The following is a 20,687-nucleotide window of genomic DNA, read 5'->3' as shown; positions in this document are numbered from 1 at the left end:
CCTTGTGTCCGGTCATTCGACATGCTTGTCAAAGCTAGAAGGTGTTGCTTCTCACAGCTTTTTAAATTCCAAACGAGGCTTTGGTTCAACAAAAATCGTAAGTCAGGATGCTTTGACAGCGTACAGACAGGGGAATTAACAGGTTCAAGAAGGTTCTGTTAAACAGGATTTTTGTCTTAGTCCTGTAGAGGGAATGGAGTAACTTCCAGCAATGTGTTTTTAATGATAAAAGCTGTCTGTGAAGTTATCAGAGAACTTGGCTAAAAAGAAAGTTATCAATCTGAAAAAGAAAAACAAAGGGAGGATATGATTATAGACTGGAAGAGAGATGTCGGACAAAGAAGAGGAGAACTAGCAGAAGTCTAAAGTCATCTTTTCACCACATCCTCCCCATATAGTATCTGCTCTTGTTTACTGTTACTTGAATCTTGGGGAAGTGGTGGAATTATCTGACTTCATGGAGCAAGTGCTGTATTCCCACACTTGCGTACTGGCTCCTCTGGGTCTCCTGGACAAAAGCTGCAGCTGCTGTTTTTGGCTTGTTAGGTATGTCCTAGATCAGCAGTTACAGGTGCAATACAAACAGCTCTAGGTGCCCAGGAGTCTGAGTGGTATAGACCTTACAGAATTGGGCTTTATGGGTTTTAGAGTAGCAGTTTAGGCCTTGGATATCTCGACTTAAAGAAAATTCTCCTGAATCTGTTGCTTTCCCACTAAAGGTATACTGGTAATGTAATGTACAATTGTGTAAGAGGTGGAAATGGGCTGGTTTTGCTTCCTTCCCTCACGCTTAAACCTGCCTCTAATGCTAGAATTAGGAGTGCTCTAACACACTTAGGACAGTTTTTGCGTTCCCTGTATGTACAGTGGTTTTCCATCCTCCCCCCCCCCCCCCCCCCCCCCCGAATTTTGAAATTTCTTAGTATGATAAGAAGTATGAATACATTTTTCTTAAATTTTTTCTGTAGTGTTTAAAAAGTAGTGAGTTTTACTACTGAATAACAAAGGATGAGAAACGCTTCTTGAGTGCAAACATTGGGACCAGAGAGGATGTCATCTGAAGAGCCTTAAAATCACTTGTGGAGTCTTTGCAGGCTGTGGTTCCATGGGGTGTGTCCAAGAGGTGTTTTTTTTTTTTTTTTAAATCTGGACAATGCATTCTGGCTATTCTTACTAACCTGGCTCCAGCACTTGTCAGAGTGTTCTATCAGGCAAGAAACAGGTAACAGAAAACCCAGTTGGGGAAAAGACTGGGTGAGCAGTGAGCTGTCGCTTTGGAGCGACTGCCTGCAACCCCATTGTTGCTCAGTTTGACAGGAAATCTCTGTTTCTGGATAGAAAGGCAGCGTCTTAACCAGGCAAAGTAAAATGCTCTCTTCCACCCCTGAGAATTTCTTCGCAGTGCCCCAAGCCATTAAAATAACTTTGTTAGTATTCTCAAAATGGGTAACATTTTGACTAAACATAATTCGAGTATGAAGTATTTGTTTCTTCTCAGTTTGGGTTATGCTGAAACTTGTTCAAAAGGCTGAAACTAATTAAAGGAGGTTGTTTTAAGACTAATGTTATTACCCTGACATTTTTAGGTGCTGTTACTATAGTTGGTTTACAAGGTTAAAATTTTATTAGTTGTTGCCTTACTGTGCTAGTACAGGCTTCAGTGTTTTGGCATGCTGGGAAAATAGTTTTAAAGTACAAGTAGAAAGTGGGACAGGTGTGCTTAATCTACCCCATAGGTGCTCTCCAGTACACATTATTTGACAGTCCTGGTTTACATTAAAAGCTGCTAGATTAGAGGGTTTTTTAGGACTTTTTGGAAGGAGGAAAGATGTAGAGAAAATACTTTTGGAATAGCTTAAAAAGAAATATAAACAGTAACTTACTGGTAAATTAGACTGGGAGTTTTTCTAAATAGGAGGGTTAAGAATGAAAATGGCAATGGCTAATTGTAATTATGGTTGATTGAACTGAGAGGCATCTTGACTTCTGGGTTATGATACGTGGTATCACCACTACTGGCAAAAAGAAAAGCAGTCATTAGGCAAATTGTCAGTGGAATGGTAATAAGGCTCTTACTACTTTTTTTGTTTGTTCCCCAAAAGTAATTTTTGAAGCAGACAGGTGCTTTTTGGATATCAAGGCAGTCTGTAGAGCTGTGATAGCACCTCATGACTACTGATGCCTTCTATGCAGTGACTGTATTCAGCTGTTCAGTGAGAAAGGGATGTGGTAAGCTGGAGGGTGAGGTTTTTAAATGCTGTCAAATAACAGAAACAAATGATTGATACCGGGGTAGCTTTTACTGTCTGTATTTGGTGTTCAATTATGTCTGCTGAAAGTCTTTCTATGTATGAAACTTCACAGATGCGGTGTTACAGCACTTCAGCTAGCACTTGGATTCAAGCAGTTGCCTAGTCATGCTTTACTGACAAACATCTTTCCTGAGGCAAATAATGTGAGTGGGGGCAGCGGGGGAGAGATTTGACAGTGCAGATAAGGTATAAATATGGTAGCAACTGCTCTGAGAAGGACTCTCCATTGTCCCTATTTATGAATAAATAAGTGGCATACATTTTAATTCAGACTTTTATTTTTTCCCTTAAACATTGACTTAATTATTTTCTCTGTAATGAGCTTAAGCTGTGGACAGAGATARGTCAGCCCTGCTAATGGCTGCAATGACCAGGTATTAGCATGTTTATGACTTGTGTGTCAAACGTTTAACATACCTGTCACTGACAGCAGATGATGTATGTGCTCCTTACTGCTCTCGCATCTGCTTTTCCTGGCGATTGCGGTGCTCTCCAGGAGGCCTGCAAAGCAGGGTGCTGAGACGGCCTGTCCTCCCATTTCAGCCACAATTCCTGGGGTGAGGCCCACTTTGGATCTCTTTATGCCTGAAGATCTGCATTTTAGCTGTCAGAGGGTACAAAAAAAATACCCAGAAAATCTTTCATCTTCACTGGCAGGGCTGAGAGGCGAGGGAGGGGGGAGAGCTTAGAGTTTATGGTCGCTGAGGGCAGTTACAGTGGAAATGCCCCTACCTGTATAAAGCATTGCATCAGCTACGCAGGTGATGAAAGCTTCATTTATTTTATTTTATTTTATTTTTTTAACTCCTTTAACTGGAGGCAGTGCAGTGGCCCGGGGGGGCGTGGCCGGCGGCGGCGGCGGGGGCGTGGCCGGCGGCGGCGGCGGGGGCGTGGCCCTGCTGCACCCCTTTCCCCCCGCCCGCCAGGCGCTGGCGGGCGCGCGGCAGCGACACGTCAGGGCGGTTGGGCCCTGGCAGGTGCTGGCGGCGGCTGCCCGCGCGCGCCGCGCTTCCAGCACTTTCCACACGGCAGAGGTGGCGCCGCTCCGCGCGCGCCGGCGGCGCCTGCCCCTCACTCCGGGGCATCTCGCTTTTCCTGGCACCCCGGTGGAGGACTTTTTTTCCGCTCGTTTCTATTGTAATCTGCAAGGACCTGCCAGCTCCGCTCCAACCCCCTTCGGGCTTGTTTTCCGCTTCCGCCTTCGTGTACGGGCCAGGACGGCGGCGGGGGCGGGGCGCGCGCGGCGGCGGCGGTGTCCGTTGGGCCGGGAGCGGGCCGGGCCGGCGCCATGGAGACGCTGTACCGGCTGCCCTTCGCCGTGCTCGAGTGCCCCAACATCAAGCTGAAGCGGCCGAGCTGGGTGCACATGCCCTCGGCCATGACCGTCTACGCGCTGGTGGTGGTGTCCTACTTCCTCATCACCGGAGGTGCCGGCGGGCCGGGGGCACGGGGGCGGCGTGAGCGGGAGGTTTAGAGCTAATCCGTGTTTTTTCTCCGCACAGGAATTATCTACGACGTGATTGTGGAGCCTCCGAGCGTTGGGTCCATGACAGACGAGCACGGGCATCAAAGGCCGGTGGCCTTCTTGGCCTACAGGTAGGAGCGGGGCCCCGCAAACCAAACCAGCGACTGCAAGGGAATAGAAGCCCGTGAACCCCGCCAGGCTCACAGGGCTTTGTCAGCTTCTTTTGAGCCCTCTGGGGGATGTGGGATCTGGTACATAYCGACCTTGATTTGCAAATTAAATAAATAAATAAAAAGTATGCTTTGGAATCAATGGAAATAGAAAAATTCAGGCCTTCCAAAACTACTGAAACAGAATTCATAGGTAAGAAACAGCTTTTCAACTGAGAGATGTTCTCTCTTTCTCTAAATCTTTGTTATTAGAACTGAGACAGTAAAGAGGTGCAGAAATACTTGGTCATATTTCATAACAACGTGATCCTTGTGAAGCATTTAGTTCCCTGATTTTAAATCCTGATTTAATCTGGACTTTTGTGTCCGAGTGTGGGGGGAATAATTGTAAATATGTAACAACAGTATTTTCCTTGAGTCTTTTTGCTTCTGTTAATGGAAATAACCAGAGCTTTAGTCAAAAGTTGTTCTGCAGAACTTATGCTTGGAATTATTTTAACAGGTAATGGCTTTTGTTAGTTACAAGAAAAACTRTTCCTATTTGTGAAATCTCGTAAATCTTACGTACAAATCTTGACTCAGCCTGAAAATAGGACACATCTTGAATTTCTACAATATATATGAATTAGGGTGCTGCAGGGAATTAAAAGCATTTCAGTAAAACTCTGGAAACAATACGATAGAAGATGAAGTTGTTTTACGAGGAAAAAATTATCATCTTCATTTCTATGTTATCATTTGTAGTAGCTACATTCAAACCATCTTTACAATGTTGCTGGTATTGCTAATTATGAAAGTAGAAAGAGGTTCAGTGATTGTGGGACCTAGGAAACTCTCAGTTGAGGTGCAGGCTTTTGCTGCATCTCAACTTCACTTYTTCCATCTTGGCTCTATAAGAAGGAAACCCAGCTGTGTGGACTGGCAGAGAGTCAGAGCAYATTCAGGCTGAGTCCCCACAATCTRTGTAGTCTCAGTGAGCTAATAGCAAAATTGATACTGCAGGCAAGACCACTTTTGCTGTATGAGGAACCAGTATTTTATTACTAGTTTTATACTGGTTATTATTACTGCTTATTATTACTGGTTTTATACTGGTTGCTGTGTGAGGAACCAGTATAAGTGTTTCATATGCTGATGCAGTATTTCGAATAGTCTGGGGCTTTTCACTGATACTGGAAGTTAGAGACTGCTGCTTAAACGTTAGGGCAGAAATAGACATGAAAAACYCAGTGGTGTGGAGTTCTGTGCTTTAAGTCATCTGTGAATTTTATAAAAGGTATTTCTGAAAACTGATGAACTTAATGCTGCGTTAATTTTCATGAGTTACGGAAGAACTAACCTGAGTATCATTCCATTAGTATACACAGTTCTGCATAAAACTCATGAAGAGAACTAGTACATTTGACTGGTCACCTTGCAGACTRTCAGTCCAGGAGATAAATTACATATTGAACACCTAATTACATAAAGTCAGTTACATATATAYCTTGTGTTAGAAAGTCAGTTATCACAGTTAATCGTCCTGCATATTTGCATAGCTAAAGTAAGCTGAGCAGGCTTGAGTGGATGGGTTTTGAAACTTAAATAACTTCTGGAAAACTAATGCCTTTCTAACTCTGTATTTTTTTCTTCTCTGGTTTTTAATAGAGTAAACGGGCAATATATTATGGAAGGGCTTGCATCCAGTTTCCTCTTCACAATGGGTGGCCTAGGATTCATAATTCTCGATCGATCCAATGCACCAAATATCCCCAAGCTGAATAGATTTCTCTTGCTTTTTATTGGATTTGTAAGTGTGCTTTTGAGCTTCTTCATGGCCAGAGTTTTCATGAGGATGAAATTACCGTAAGTGACTTAGTACTCTTTCTGCGTTTCTTTTCTCCACTGGCTTATATGTACATATGTTAAATTTGAGTGTAACAGAAAGTAAAATGATGTATGTTAAATATTTGTTACTTGGCTCAACATTGCTTTTCTTTAATGATTTTTTTTTGGAACAATCTATCTTGAATGAGGAGGTATGCTTCTGATGCTATCTACCAGAAGATTGTGCTGTGGTAAAGGAAGGTAACAGATCCTAATATGATTAATGAGTCTGAATTATAATGAATTTAAATGAAAGAATGTGTATATACTATTTAAAAATAAATTACAAGTTAGGACTTTGAGGAAAAGCGTATATCAAAGAACTTGGAGAGGAAAATGAGTTGTTTATGCTTACAATGTATGTGAAGGATCATAACTAGAAAAAGTGAAGAGGAGAATAATTGATGTTCAGAGACATCCTAAGCAGTGCTAAATTAAAAATGATGTCTATTTTTTTGCTTGAAAAATGAACATAACATTGAAACATACAGTATACACTATTTTCATACATATGTATTCAGAGATCAAAAGCTAGAAAAGATCTGGAGCTTTCAGGCTCTGAGGTAACTAAAAGCAGTATTCCTTGTTTTCTGTTCATTTCTCAATCCATCTATTTCATTTAGAATAGCTGAAAACAGCTGTTTGGAGGAACTGGTAGTTACTCTGAAGTCTATGAAGTGTTAGTTTAGCAATGACAGTCGTTCTTCCTTTCTTAAATATTTCTTTTGTAATGGGTTCCCTCGCAGCAGGCTGCAGAAAAGAAGCCTGCAATATATTTTCTTGTTTCGTCAAGACCATTATGTTGCTTCAATGATTTTGAGACTCCCCTTCCCCATCCCCCAACCTAAAAAGAGCAAGAGAAGTCTGCTGTAATTAAAGTGAATCTCTACATTGTGCTGACATAAGTGGCTCGTGTTAAGGAAGCAATTTAGTATTTAAAARTATTTTCCCGAGAAGAAGTGTTAGGTAACTTTCTGCAACTCCTCCATTAACAGAATAGGTACAATTTCTTTGGAATTCAGTGCTATCTGTTACCTATCTCTTGTGCCGAGTCAGATGGTCCATTAGTTCATTTTGCTAGGTTAACATGACTATGTYGGACTCGATGTACCCAGAATTTGACATCAAAACTAATACAAGTAGCTCACACTGATTTGTGTAATCAGAAAAAAAAAATGTGTATACTTTCCTACTTTTAAGAATCCAGAATCATCCTAAATGCCTGTTAGAAATAGGTAAGATCTTTGCTCTGGGGTGATTTTGTTTTAGATTTTGTACAGGAAGCAAGTGCTATAAATATTTTTTAAAAATCTAGAAAAAGACGACTTGGATTACAATAATAAACAATTGTTCTGCAAAGTATGTGCGTCTCTTAACAGTTCTTTACTAAATTCTTTAAAGAAACAAGGCTTGAGAGAAATTGGAAGAGGAAAAGGAGCCTAGATGTTTCAAAAGATGTCAAGATATAATGAATATCTTGAAACTGATAGTTTGTGTAAAGAGTTCAAATAAAGAACCTTTYATCAAATGTGGTTTGGGCTTCAAAAATTCCAAACAATTACAAAAGTTGGATTGAGAAGATAGTAATCCCTTTTGAATACTCACTGAAAAAAATCAAATGAAGGAGTGGGTCATTAAGCTGGTAGGTTGATCAAGATTTATTGTTTTAAATAGCTTTGGTATGAAAAGTTTATTGGCAATCTGAGATTTTTGTTTTAAGACCATAATTCTCTTGTTTCTGAGGTGTGCTGTCTGTATCTTCTAACAATGTATTTTTCCCCCTAATTCAATTTTGTTCTGTAGGGGCTACTTGATGGGTTAGTATCTCTTGTGGTATATGAAAGCTCAAGCTGAATTTACTCCTCTTCATGAAGTGTTTGAGAAGAAGCAACAATCAACAAATTCCATAGTGACCATCAACAGGAAAAAGAYCTGGTCATGAGAAACAGCTGGGGAAAGGGTGCTGTCTCTGCAAACAAACTTTCATTACCAATGGCTGATTTGAGTTTAAAACAGAATTTTATCATTTCTGTTCTAGAGCTTTTCAAAAGAACAAGTTACCTAGTTAGTTGTTTAATCCCACTTCATATGAAAAAGTGAATCTAGCTCTACCATGAAGTGAGTATTAGCTATTGGTTTGACAGTTCTTTATTGCAAGATCTGTCCCCTATTCCCTGTGTGGGAAGATTGTATGTTTGAATTGGGGAAGAAATACCTGAAGCACCTCTTTCYACATTATAAATTAAAAAATCAGAAACTATGGATGCTTTACAGTCAAAAAACGATGTRTCTGAAATGATTTCAAAGGCWTCTTTTGCCTTAATAGCTCTCTGAGCAAATCCAGATATGCACTGGGAAAGAGGAAAACTGTATAAATGTGCATTTCTTTTTTGAAACGGTGTACAAAAGGAGACAAATAAATCTTATTTTCTACAAAATTACTTGAATTCTTTTTGGTTTCTGAAACATTTTTCTTGAGTAAGCATAACCTATTCTACTTCCAGGCACGAGATGTTGTACCATACCATAATTTCTGCTTCATCTTTCACTATGGGATAAGTACCAGGAGCAAGGAATCTCACTTTTTCCTCTGTGAGCTTGTACTGTATCCAAATGATACACTGTTACCAGTAACCAAGTGCATGTATTTAGTTCTGAAGCTGCTGGGTTATTTTGTGTGAGACTGGATTTCAGCTTACTTTGCTTTCATTTTAAAAGACTGAGACAACGTTACTACCATGTTTCGTTAATAAAATTATGTACTGAATTCTGTGGGAATGAAAGGCACATTTAAAACTCCTAAGTGCCTCTTGCAAGCCATATGTTTGAAGCACTGTTCTCATCTATATAGTAGCTGTCACTGAGAAATGTAACCTGGCTTAGGATCTTTGCCTATATTTTCACTTCATTGTAAAGTGTATAAGTATTATTGCTCATATTCTTAATCAGATTTCAAAGCTAGCTGTTAATCAGCTGCCCTCAGGATATATCTTAGAATGGTAAGGTTGGAAGGGACCTGGGGAGATCATCTAGTCCAGCCTTCAGCGTAGCCCATATGGGGACTGAACCCACGAGCCTGGCATTAGCAGCAACGCGCTCTGACCAGCTGAGCTAAACCTGCCCRCTCCTTTGTTCGCACGTGTCRTGTGGCTTCTGCATTTGTTCGTTTTACACRCTTGTCTTTCCCAAGTGATATCCTTTGGTCACTCTGGCTTTGGTGAGACATGTGCTTACTTTCSGGGGGGTATTTGTATTACATAATTAAGTAAGAGGATCAAAAGAAGTCAACTTGTTAATACATCTGAGAAGGATGTCAAAACAAACGTCACTGAGTATAATTGTGCTATCAAGACCCCTAGGGCTCAGTACTTGGCACACTGTTGTGCAGCTTCAGTGCAGCTGCTTGTGAGTGAACTTACTCTTACACAGTGGTTTTAATGGTACGGTGARTGCTTACAGTATATGAAATATATTTTATTGCAGTTTAATGCTAGGTAACCCATTTTGAAACAAAGCTAATTTGTAATTACAAAATAGAAGGTAGTTTTTAGAAAACAAGACTAAAGAAAAAGGAGTATGCTGTCTCCAGCKAGCAAGATTAAATGATCCTTTGTGTTTCTTTGGTCACAGGCTATGAATCTAAATCTGCTGTGATCTTCTGCCAAAACATGAGGTGCAGAGAGAACCAGGAAAARGAGCACAGACCTGAAGTAAGATAGACTACCCAGAAATAGGAGCATGCTAGGTAGGAAAATTTCAGAATRCACCATTAAAGTTCTCTTCACTTCTGATATGGGTTAGGGGTTCTTGTTCACTCAAGGAAAAACTTCTGCTAGCCACTAGAAAACAAACTACAAAGAAGAGGCATTGCTGTGCCTTGTGGGACTCCCGTTTTCCATTAAAGAAGGGCTGGTATTTTCTGCAAGTGTCTGCTATTCTTTGTAAGCAACAGCAGGTGGCCTCTGCTGTAGGAGTTCAGGATAGCCACAAGATTATGCCAGTGACTGGTAGAAGGCTTTATTTGTAGCTAGTGAGAATATCTTTCTGTATTTGGTATTCACATCATCTGGGTGAACTGGCCTGGCTCAGGGGTGGGAAATTAAAATTAAAACACTGTGGTAAAGATAAAGCACAGGTCATAGGAACATATCTTTCCACGATTGAAAACAGAAGTTTGGCCTACTTCCAAATGCAACAGAAAGTCAGACTGAAGTCCAAAGTTCTTGTTTTTTTGGCTCTCTTGCAGGAGAAAATATTGAATCCAGGGCTCTTCCATGGGCTTCTATATAGTCTGAGTGATGATGCCTAGTCAGTATAGTTATGCAAGTTTATATGGCCTGTGTAGGCTTTGAAAGAACATACAGATGTTAGACTTTACTTGAGTTCAGCTGAAAAGCACAGTATAGATTTTAAAAGAAAAAAAGACTAGACATCCTGGTTTCCTTTTTTCCCCGATATTATTTCCAGATTGCTGAAAACTGGAACAGTAACATGTTAAAAAGTTTGTGTTATTGAAACAATATTTTAAGGAGGGGGGCAATTCTACCATTTTGAGGAGATACTGATAACTATTCTTGCTAGTAAAGATAAGTGTAGTGTTTTGAAAAGTTTAAATACATTTTTTAATGTATGCAATTGTTATCTAAAACCTGAAACACTTTTACCAATAAGTTTAATTAGTGGTGTAAAGTAGTCTGCGTTGATGGCTGAAGTAAACTGACATCTTTATTAGACTATTGCAGAAAGAGATGACATCAATTCTTATGTGTTATACACAGTTTTGTTAAACTCATGTTAGGTGTGAGTTGAAAAAGCGACATACTAAGATTTGGAAAGAAGCTTGGTATTTTCAGTAGAAGTATACAAAAGTAGAAGTGAACAAATGCTGTATTTTCATGTTAAGTTTTATTAAAATAGTGGAAGGCATAAAATAATTGCTTTTAAGCACCACCATTTACTAATTAACAGCATTCTAAATCTGAATATATTGTTCTTAATGGAATTTTGCTTAGGTGACAAAATGCGTCGGTTATCCACTTGTGAAAGTGGATACTTGTTCGGAAAATACTGTTCAATATGGTTAGTATAATCTACCTATCTCCAGTTGCATATTTTATATGCGAAAAATATATTTTCTTAATATATGAATTAAGAAGCATGAAACATTAAGGGTTTTTAGAGTTACAGTCTTAGAAATTGAGACAATCCTAAATTTCTTCTGCTCCCCAAGAAAGGGAGCCATCGTGGGTAGGGGGAAGAGAGCAAATCTCGTTTTCCTGCCACTTCTGAAAATGCTGCATTCAATAGGAACTTTTTTTCTGCAGGATAGCAATGGCTATAACAATATAATTCATGTTATACATTTGTAAATATGATGATTGTGTCTCACTTTCAATGTTATGKATTCCCTTGTAAAAAGAGTTACAGCAGTAGCTCTGACTTATTTTTAGAATTTTTTTATTGCTGCTTCTCAATTTTGCAGTTACTTTAGAATACTTTTCTTCTAGAACGTGCTTAAGGAGGAGAGGGCTGAAACTTTTACAAGAAATGAATTGGAATTGTGAAAATCTCAGTAGTAGTAAATTTTGTTTTACAGTTGAATTGAGGTATTTCTGTTATACTAATGATTGGAGAGTAGAAATACACATATCATTGCAAGGAAAAAAATACAGCTAATATATCAAACTCTTTTCAAAGGATAGTGTTTCATGAGAAGCAACTACTAGAAATATGAGAGTTTCTAGATGATTTGGTTTCTCTGGCAAGAACTAATTATGCTGGTGTGCTTTTTGTTTGACATGGATACCTGTCAGCTAAGAACTGGATGGAGACCATAAGCTCATGTTAGAGCAACAGCTGTGGCACTATAATGGGAGTCAAGCATGTCAGACTTGCACCAGGTTTTAATTGGTGATATGGATGTGAGGCACTGCYTTCTGATATCTAGTATCTTGAATCTGTAAGGCAACTTGCTGAGCTCCTGTTTAATGATACCAGTTTAGTTATTAATGTTCTTTGGGTATAAGATGAAGTTTCACTTCATCACATAACTCTCCCACATGAGTTCTGTAAACGTCAGAGGTCTTAGATTAATTGTTATACATGCAGGTTGCAAGAAATACTGTTTAGCTGTAAGTAAATCAGATCAGTATGATACCGTCTACTGCCTTATGCATGGAAAAGACTGACATTAGTAAATTTTTTTTTTTGAATCAGTTTTCACTGCAAAGATCAAAGTGGAGGCAAGTGTCTCTTGATTGTTGGTGTTAATTTTAAGCTCTGAGCTGTAAACTGGGAAAGAACAATTTTGAAAGAACTCAGGCTGGCTGGTTATTCTAGGCTAAAACTTGGAAGTTAAACTTTTTCTGGGATACATGGTAAATAGGCTGAAACAATTTCAGAACTTTTAGCAATTCCTGAGAGCCTCTGGGTGATAGGTAATATGTTCACTATATTCAGTCTTCCAGTACCTCATCTGTCTTTAAATGGGCCTGGAAGGGCAGAGGATGGGGTAACTGAACTTCAGTCTGAAGAAAAACTTTGAATAATAAGAAGAAAACAAAAGAAAACAAAAACAACCCCAAGTATTTTAAGCACCTGGAAGAAAATGTAAAGTTTAGTTACCAATTTGGATTTTTAAAAAAGTCATATGAAGTCATATGAAGAATAAGCCGTACTTGACAGTTACAGGCCCTGTGGATAGAAGAAAAGCAGATGTTCTTCAGATTCTAGCTTTTCATACTGTCTTGTGTGTTATGGAAACTTGGCTTAGTCAAAACAACTGTAAACTGGATGCAAAAGTACTTTGAAAACTGTTTTCAGGGAATGTCTATTGATTGTTTCATATCGTTTTATCCAAGCAGAGAGAGGTGTTAATTGAAGTCTGTCCTAGTTTTGCTCAGCACCGATTGACCTGGATAGAAGAGACTTACTAAAGAAGTACTTACTAAATTGACAGGAGGAATAAAACTTAGAGACTGCAAAGAGGGCAGGACTGGGATGCGTAGTGATCTTGACAAATCAAAGAGAACACACTAAAAAAGTAGGGTGATACATATTTTTTTAGAAAGAAGTGCATAATGTGACACTTAACTGGAAAAACGCAGAATGGTGAGCAATGGGCTAGATGGCAATTCCTCAGAGTAAATCCTTGAGTTTTAGAAGATCACAAGCTGAATATGAGTGTTTGCCTTTTCTGCAGCAGTGCAGCAACGTGCTGAGATGTATGCGGAAGTTTTAATACAGGGCACATGAAGCATAAAAGTAAGTGTCAAAAGGAAAGGAGCAATATGTTCTCCTCATCAGTAAGTAAAGTAGCAGCAAGGAAGAGTAGGGATAGCATTAGAAAAATATTTTGGAGGGTGAAATAGTTGACTACTGGAATGGATTGTCTGTAGAGGTGATGGAATTTCTTCTGTGTGAAGTTTTAAGAACAGGATGGACAAATGCCAGTAAAAATTTGCAAATGTGGCTGGGCTTGCTTTGGGGTGAATGATTAAATGGCTTCTTGAGGTGTCTTCCAACAGCTGCCTGTTTTTTATGATTCCATAAATGAGAACAGGACTGTTGACCTTCCAAACACTGAAGCTCTCTATCTTTAAAAATAATTATAGGAAGGTCTTCATAAATGGCTAAATCTGCCTTTTAAAAATATCCTTGCAGTTCATTCATAAGACAGAGTCCCACTGGCCTCTTTGCAGCCTGAAAGATCAAGTAGTTAATGTGACCTGGACGTGACAGCAGAAACTAGTTTTGCTAACTGGCTGCTGCCAGAACAGAAAWTGAGTTAGCTCTTGAGCCAAGGAAAACAAAAAGGTACGGATGAATGTTTAAGGCCTTTTCCTTTCCTGTATTAATTTCCACGTTAGTCTGTCACTTAAAATGCGTTACTGTTACAATCAAGTGGCTGTCAGAATAGCTATGGTATTGGAACAGAATCATTATTAGGTGAAGGGAATCTGTGATATTTCTAGGAAGTATTTTCCTGACACAGTCCTTCCTCAGTGCTCCTGACTGCTCTGAGCTGCAGCAGCAGTAAAACACCAATAAACTTTTTCAATTATACTGGTTTCCTGAGGTCCCTTCTTTCAGGATCTTTACTTCATTAATCTGTGGAATTTAACTTCCTTCAGTTTTACCCAAGTGTGTCTGTCCGTCTCTGCTACAGTTAGTTGTTGTTACACTGGCTCTTATCTACTGTGTTGCATCTCCTTTTGCTGGCCCAAGTTCATATCTGGGGATTTATACGGTTGTCTTTCAGCAGCTGCCATCTCTTGTTTTTTTCCCATCATTCCAGACTTCCGAGTTGCAGGACACCACCGTTGTTTTGATTGTTCTCTTTCTAACTACAGTAGTATTTCTGTCTTTAAAGAACATTATTTATCAGTCTCCTCAGCTCTTCCATTTCATTGTTCTTCCTCCCCTAGTACTTTCTCTTTTATCACATGGAAATCCATCACTTAGCTGCATGAAGCCCTTGGCTATTCCATCAGCCCTGCTGCTCTTGGCTTTTCTACCTCTGTTTCCTCTGACTACAGGTCCTTTAATTTTCCGTACTGAGCACTGTCTGAGCTACTTCACCCTGCACTGACTCCACACTTCATTAGCTCCCTGCTATCCATGCAAAGCTCAATCCCCTGGCTTCTCTCATCCTTTCATCCTCTCTCATCCTCTGGTCATTCCTTTGGCTGCTCCARTTTTTTCTTAGCTGTCTCATATCTTTGTCTTTATTGTTCTGCACTTCACGCCATCTGTTGTGCTGCTGCTTGCATGACGCATCCTGAAAACAATGAAAATCCTACTGCATCCTCACACATTACACTAGGGAACCAACAAAGGCGCTCCTGTATCCAAAAATCTACATCAACAGCAGTGAGGCCAAGATCCCCATGGAATTTAGGTACATAATTTTCATTCAAATCAATAGAAGTTAAGTGTCAAATACTTCTGAAAATCCTACCAAAGTTTCATCACAACTCAGAAAAAAAAAAAGAAAAGAAAAAGAAACACACACACAAAACCCCCACTGAAGTCCATAGTTTCCTGGTGCTGGATTTAAATACCTCTGTAGGGATAACCTGAAAGTTCTTAAGTTTCTTAGCAAATAACTGATTTTTTTCCTGCAAATACAATTACCAAGTGTTTTATGAGCATAGACAACATATGGTTTGTTCACAATGGAACAAACTAAGAAAAATCTGTTGAAAATACCAGGATTCATATACACAGTAGAGAAGACAAGGCAATAAATATGAAAGCTCATAAAACCAGAAAAACAGAATGTTCCATCAGACAATTTTAAATGTACACAGACACACAGTGCTTAAACTAGCTGTTATTTAACAAAGTTATTAACAAACTACATTTAAATTAACATTTGGTTTCATAACCTAAGCAGGAGTAATTTTATATATATCTCAGGAATTTTATTTTCTTGTGATGTTTTGAAAGGCAGCAGTAAACTCATGATGACCTTAAAAATGTTCTCTTCACCTAACTGCCATATAAATCCAGGGCAAACTTTACTGAAATCAATGGAAACAGGCCATTGTAAAAAGGGATTCATGCTTATGATATTTCAGACGTGTGGAAGAGTTGTGTTTAACTGCAGCTTCTTCACTAGACTGAACAAGCCTCAGTTTACGTACTTTGGATGATTGGTATGGACAAGGTATTTACCTTGTTCAGCTGCATTTGAAAAATAAATGTTTTTTTACTTCAAAACTGTAAATAATATCTGAAGCTGACTAAAGAAAATCCTCTGTACCATTAATAGTTTTGACATGCTTATTAGCTACTACTATTAATCTTTTTCAGTCTTGACATCTCTTAATTTTATGAGTCTATATATCTGCAGTATCAAGTGTCTGTCAAGCCCTTGATTCACCACTGGATGGCAGTCCTTGCAATGCTATTCACTGGGAGGGAAAAAATCTGTTTCTAAAAGTGCAGAACTGAAATCACATAGTGCTTTTTACCTAGATGTGGAATATTACAGTGATGGGTATGCTTAGATCCATTTTTATGGTTGCTAAAAGTAGAAATATGTGAAAGGGTTTTCTGCATGTTTTTTTCACTTAAGTTCACTGTCGAGTTGAAGCTTTGGGATTTGCAAGTATAGAAGATTTAGAAGCACTCTCTACAGACTAGATGAATTAAGAAGTTAGCGGGTATTATATATACTTCATAAAAGGAAAAAATGTTGGTGTATTATAAAGTTAAATGAATTACTCAAAGTTATAGCATTTATGCTGCCAGGTATATATATATATATATGTATATATAAAATCTTTATTCTTTTGATGCTGCTCACTGTATGTCTGATAGTGGGGAAGGAATTAATGGCTAAAAGGAACTAACTAGTTAAATAGTTAAAAAACACTAAGCGTAAAGATAAGAACAACTTGCTATTGAAATTATGGCTGATGTTGATAAATCAGAATTAAAAGTCTGAACACAGCTAACTAGCAGAGATGGAGAAAGCTGTGTGGCCTTCATGAGGATTTTTCTGCGTARGTTATAAAGTAGAGTGACTTTACAACCACAAGGCTTTGGGAAAGTTCACAGCAAAATCTGGAGCATTCCCTGCCAGGGGTTTGTGTTGAAACATAATATAGAGAAAATGTTGATACTTTCCCTGTAAAGTATTGCAATCTATAAAATGCATTTACACAGGGTAGCAGGAATTTTGCCCTACTGCATTTAAGGCAACAAGAGGCTCTCCTTTCAGTTAAACAGAAATTTAAATGACAGCCAAATAAATAAGTCTGGTTGATAGCTCTTGGACAGTAAAGGGGAGATAAAGGAAAATAAGAGGAAGAATATGTGCCTAAAGTAAAGACCCCTTTCAACACCCCTTATAGATATCTGCATCCAGAACATATTTGAGCACTAATGTAGGTCACACATTATGTGACTGTTCATATGCCCCTTTTACAGAGGGGATGCTGAAACAGTAAAATTACTGGACTAAAGCTATACAGCAGCTTAATGGCAGAGAGAGTGATAAAATCTAGATCTGCTGACAGCATTCAGCACTCACTTCAAGAGCAAGCATTCACCAGAGGATTTTACAATACATTTTTTTACTCAAGATATTTTCAGGGTAAGAATGACTTTTTAAATGGTTTTCTCAAACAACAGTTTCTGTAGAAAATAACAATTTTACAGTTGCATTTTATTAAAAATTTAARCATAGTACTTCCCTTCCTGCTTGGTAGTTTGTTGGCAAGCACTGTTTCTTTTCTTTCCTGAGATGCAGACTGTTTCACTGCAAGACCTTTCATGATGTCTCCTTCACYCTCCTTTACATTTCATTTATTATTGAAATGGTTATTCCTAGCTCAATCCAATTAGTCCATTGTGCTAATCTTTCTTCCTTACTAAATTTTCAAACATGCACTGTCATATTTCCACCTTTGTTAGCCCATTTGCTTGTGTCCGTAAGCATCTGCTGAAATACCACATTTTTCTTTTCTAGACACACCTTTCCTTTGCAACACTCCCCTTTCCTGTGATTCCTATAAAATTACAAGATCAAAGTTCAGGTTTTACTCTGAGATCACTCAGACCAGTGTTGCCTCTCTGTCTCCTTGTGCCACCCATCTGTAGCCATCTGCTGCTTTTTACCCCAGTAAAATTTGTAAGCTCCTTGGGGCAAGAGCAGCATTTGTTTCTGGTCCATGTTAAGGACTCTTCAGTGCTTCAGTTACTGCATAATAGATTTCACATTAATTGAATTTAATCACGAGAAACTCTACCACCAAATTCCTGATCAACTGTACTGTTTATCTCAGTCAGATTGTGGTTTCAGATTACTTTCTAAAGCTCTCTTTGAAATTCTTCCATAGTTTTMCATGTTCTTTCAGTCTCCCGCTTGGCTTGCTGTTTGCTGGGAAGTGCCAGCGCTCTCTCGGTAGAATGTCCCAGTTCTTTACATTTCGGAGGCCTTTATTCAGACCCCTGACGGGTGACTTTCCCTGTGTTTATTCTGAGCTTTTCTCTGCCTGGGAACATGTCGCAACACACCCTCCATTCTGGCCCAATCCATTCCCGTGCTGATGCAATGTGCTTTTTGGTCTGCCTAGTGTCCCAGGATAACCCCTCTCAGCGTCTGTGCRCAGTCACATCCTGTTACTTGGTAAGAGAGGGAGTTTTCTGTTCAGCTCTACTGTGCTGGTCAGACACGCTGCTATAATAGCAGACCATGGATAGATAATCTGTGAAACAAAGCATGTTACCTTTTATTGTACTTTGTGCTGACACCACACACAGCAGTAGATTCTGCATGGAAAAAGGCAAATGGCCTCATGGTAGTAAAGTTGCAGTAGCTCTTCAGTAGAATGTGTCTGTTCATCTTTTATAGGCAACAAGACAGCAACAGCCTGAGATTCCTATCCCATCAGAAATGTTGATTACAAGGAAAAACAATAGGAATTTAATATGCTTTAGTACTTAACAGGAAGGGAGGCAGGAGATTCTTTTGTTATTGATGATTCCTAGGCTGAGAAGAAAAATCTCTGAAGAAAAATGTCCCACAGGGTTAGAAAGATGAGTTATTCATTAATGGTTAATTTAGGGTACAGTCATATCCAAGCTGCAAAGCTTTGTTCCTGACAGATGCAAGCTTCTTTGTGGTGTGAATGTATTTGAGTTTAGGGTTTGGGTTTGCCCCACTGTGGAGAACAAGCATGGCCTAATTGTGATTAGGATGCAGAAGTATAACAGATGTGTCCAAGGTTTGAAGATTTTGCTATGGTTTTTCTGTTGTCTAAGGAGAGCTTATAGACTTCCCTGTTGCACACAGTAGAACTATGTTTGTGCTCTGAATTCAGGTAATGATCTAGAAGGTATATTTGGTGAACAATATTTGTTCAAATAAATTTGTTTTTTGTTAATAATTAAAGTTTTTAAGCAAATTCACACTAATTGACCTCTGCATAACCTCTGGCACTAATGACCTTTCATAATTCCCATCTCAAATGTGTTAATTATAGAGTATAATATTTGTAGTTACTTTTATTAAAAATACATAGTCATTGCTTGTTCTGTGGAAACACAGACGTGCAAACCTATATGGGGTTTCMTTGTGTTGGCTGTGCAAACACACAGCATTGCTAGTCTAGGAGAGCTCTTAGTTTGTTGGGAAAGGTGGGAAGAGGCATCTGGTGAGAGAGCTCTTAATTCCAGAGGTGTTTCCCCTCCATCCCTCCAACTGGGGGATGGTAGAAAGTGCATTATCTTGGTCAAAGATCTTTCACAGTAATGTAATTCAGCCTAAGTAAAAGTCCAAGAATGATGAGGATAGCAGAGGATGGGGACTATTTTAAATAGTTTCTGTATATACCCTTTGTCTAGATGACTTACTATTTTAAGTGCAAAGGGTTAGGCTAGTCCTAAGAGGACTGCAGATATGCAGGAGGGTAGCTTAATTATTGAAACATTCAGTCAGCCATTTCAGGCACTGGACATGTTTTTCCCATGAATCTAAATAAGTTGTCACTACCTCTGGTAAGGGATAGAAACAACTTCATGAGTGAAAACTTACTGACTGTTCACAGACTATTGACTTCTGCCAATGTTATAATAATATTCTTCAAATTTTTTCTATGGCCTTCATTTTCTTGTTTTTTTTACTTCCTTGCACTGTTTTGAGCTTTGCAAGAGAAGTTAGATCCTTATGCAGATTATCATTGATGCTAATAAAAATCAACAGTGTGTGTCAGTGAAATCCTGACCAAATGTGAATCTTCCCTAAAATATAATTCAGCTCAGGATTTACCTGAGAAATTCATTCTTTCCTTCCTTTATTTTATAAAAAGATAATGTATATTCTGTTCCTTGCAATAAGTAACRTGACAGCAAAGATTGAGACTTTGCAGATGAGCTCAGGAAATTCTAAGCGCTCATAAGGGACTCTGAGGTAGTGACTGTGAGGGAAGCCGACAACAGATGACCGGGGAATTCTGGCAGAGCAGGCGGGGTGGGGAAATGTGAAGTTAAACATGGAGGGATAAATGTGAGGGAGAGCAGAAAAGTAGTCATATGCTAGGATTTGTACATGGTGACAAAAAAATTAAATTTACTGTGATAGCCAGTGGGACATGTGTCAGCCGTACTTTTCAGCTCTATGGAAAATACTATTAGTGCCTCAAAGTCATATACCATTTTCAAAATAAAATTATCAAATAGCATGTTTTAGTGAGGATCGTTGTCTGCCTTGATTTCATGCATGATCTTTGCCTTTTGCCCTTGGTTTGTTAATGTGCTAAGCTGTTTTGTGCACACTTATCAGACATTTAAGAGCCAGGCCAGCATTTCTCATCCTTATCGAGGATGATACTTTGAGCTCTAAAGAAGTTGCAGAAGTGAGCAAAAAGCTTGAGATTTGTACAAACATTAGCTACCTTTTTCTAAAGTGTAAAAATCATTGAAGCTTTATAACTCCTATTGTAAATAGGGAAAGATAGACTTTAACTGATGGAGACAGTACCTGCAATGAAATATGCATTATGAAACCATGAGCATGTTCCTTTATCACAGGACACTGTTGGGAAATGCATTAATTGTTAACTGTCAGGTTGGGCAGAGAGACCAAGGATTCGGTGTAGAGATCTATTACCTCTTTTACAGAATCACAGAGTCAGCAAGGTTGGAAGAATTGTGTTCAGCCCAATGAGTTATTGCACATAAAAAAAGGAGTACAAAATGTAGTTTTCCAGGTTACGATAGTCACAAAATTCAGATAGAAAATAAAGCCTTTGGAAGTGAAATGAGAAGGATATAGAAAAGTGAATTCAGTCTCATATCAGAAATCTGTGCAAAGGGCATAAATCTTTTGTTTTACTTCTGGATAGGCTAAAAGATTGGAAAAAG

The 20,687-nt window shown here is 38.8% G+C and overlaps 1 protein-coding gene across 1 annotated transcript; it reads left to right on the top strand.

Moving 5' to 3' along the window:
• The first annotated feature begins 3,523 nt into the window (after nucleotides 1-3,523).
• On the top strand, nucleotides 3,524-8,254 carry OSTC (oligosaccharyltransferase complex non-catalytic subunit). Its single transcript, XM_085309418.1, has 4 exons — nucleotides 3,524-3,739; nucleotides 3,815-3,908; nucleotides 5,595-5,792; nucleotides 7,617-8,254. The coding sequence occupies exons 1-4, from the start codon at nucleotides 3,601-3,603 to the stop codon at nucleotides 7,633-7,635; spliced, it is 450 nt and encodes a 149-aa protein (XP_085165544.1). The 5' UTR covers nucleotides 3,524-3,600; the 3' UTR covers nucleotides 7,636-8,254.
• The last annotated feature ends 12,433 nt before the right edge of the window (nucleotides 8,255-20,687 follow it).

Source organism: Rhea americana, unplaced genomic scaffold, assembly GCF_003343005.1.
Source record: "Rhea americana isolate MKP2758 unplaced genomic scaffold, rheAme1 scaffold_106, whole genome shotgun sequence".
Taxonomy (NCBI): Eukaryota; Metazoa; Chordata; class Aves; order Rheiformes; family Rheidae; genus Rhea; species Rhea americana.
This window is presented reverse-complemented; position numbering and strand designations above follow the sequence as displayed.

Coding starts and splice junctions, on each gene's coding strand:
- OSTC (XM_085309418.1), top strand. CDS start 3,601: ATGGAGACGCTGTACCGGCTGCCCTTCGCCGTGCTCGAGTGCCCCAAC. Junction 3,740..3,814: donor CTACTTCCTCATCACCGGAG/GTGCCGGCGGGC, acceptor TTCTCCGCACAG/GAATTATCTACGACGTGATT. Junction 3,909..5,594: donor GTGGCCTTCTTGGCCTACAG/GTAGGAGCGGGG, acceptor GGTTTTTAATAG/AGTAAACGGGCAATATATTA.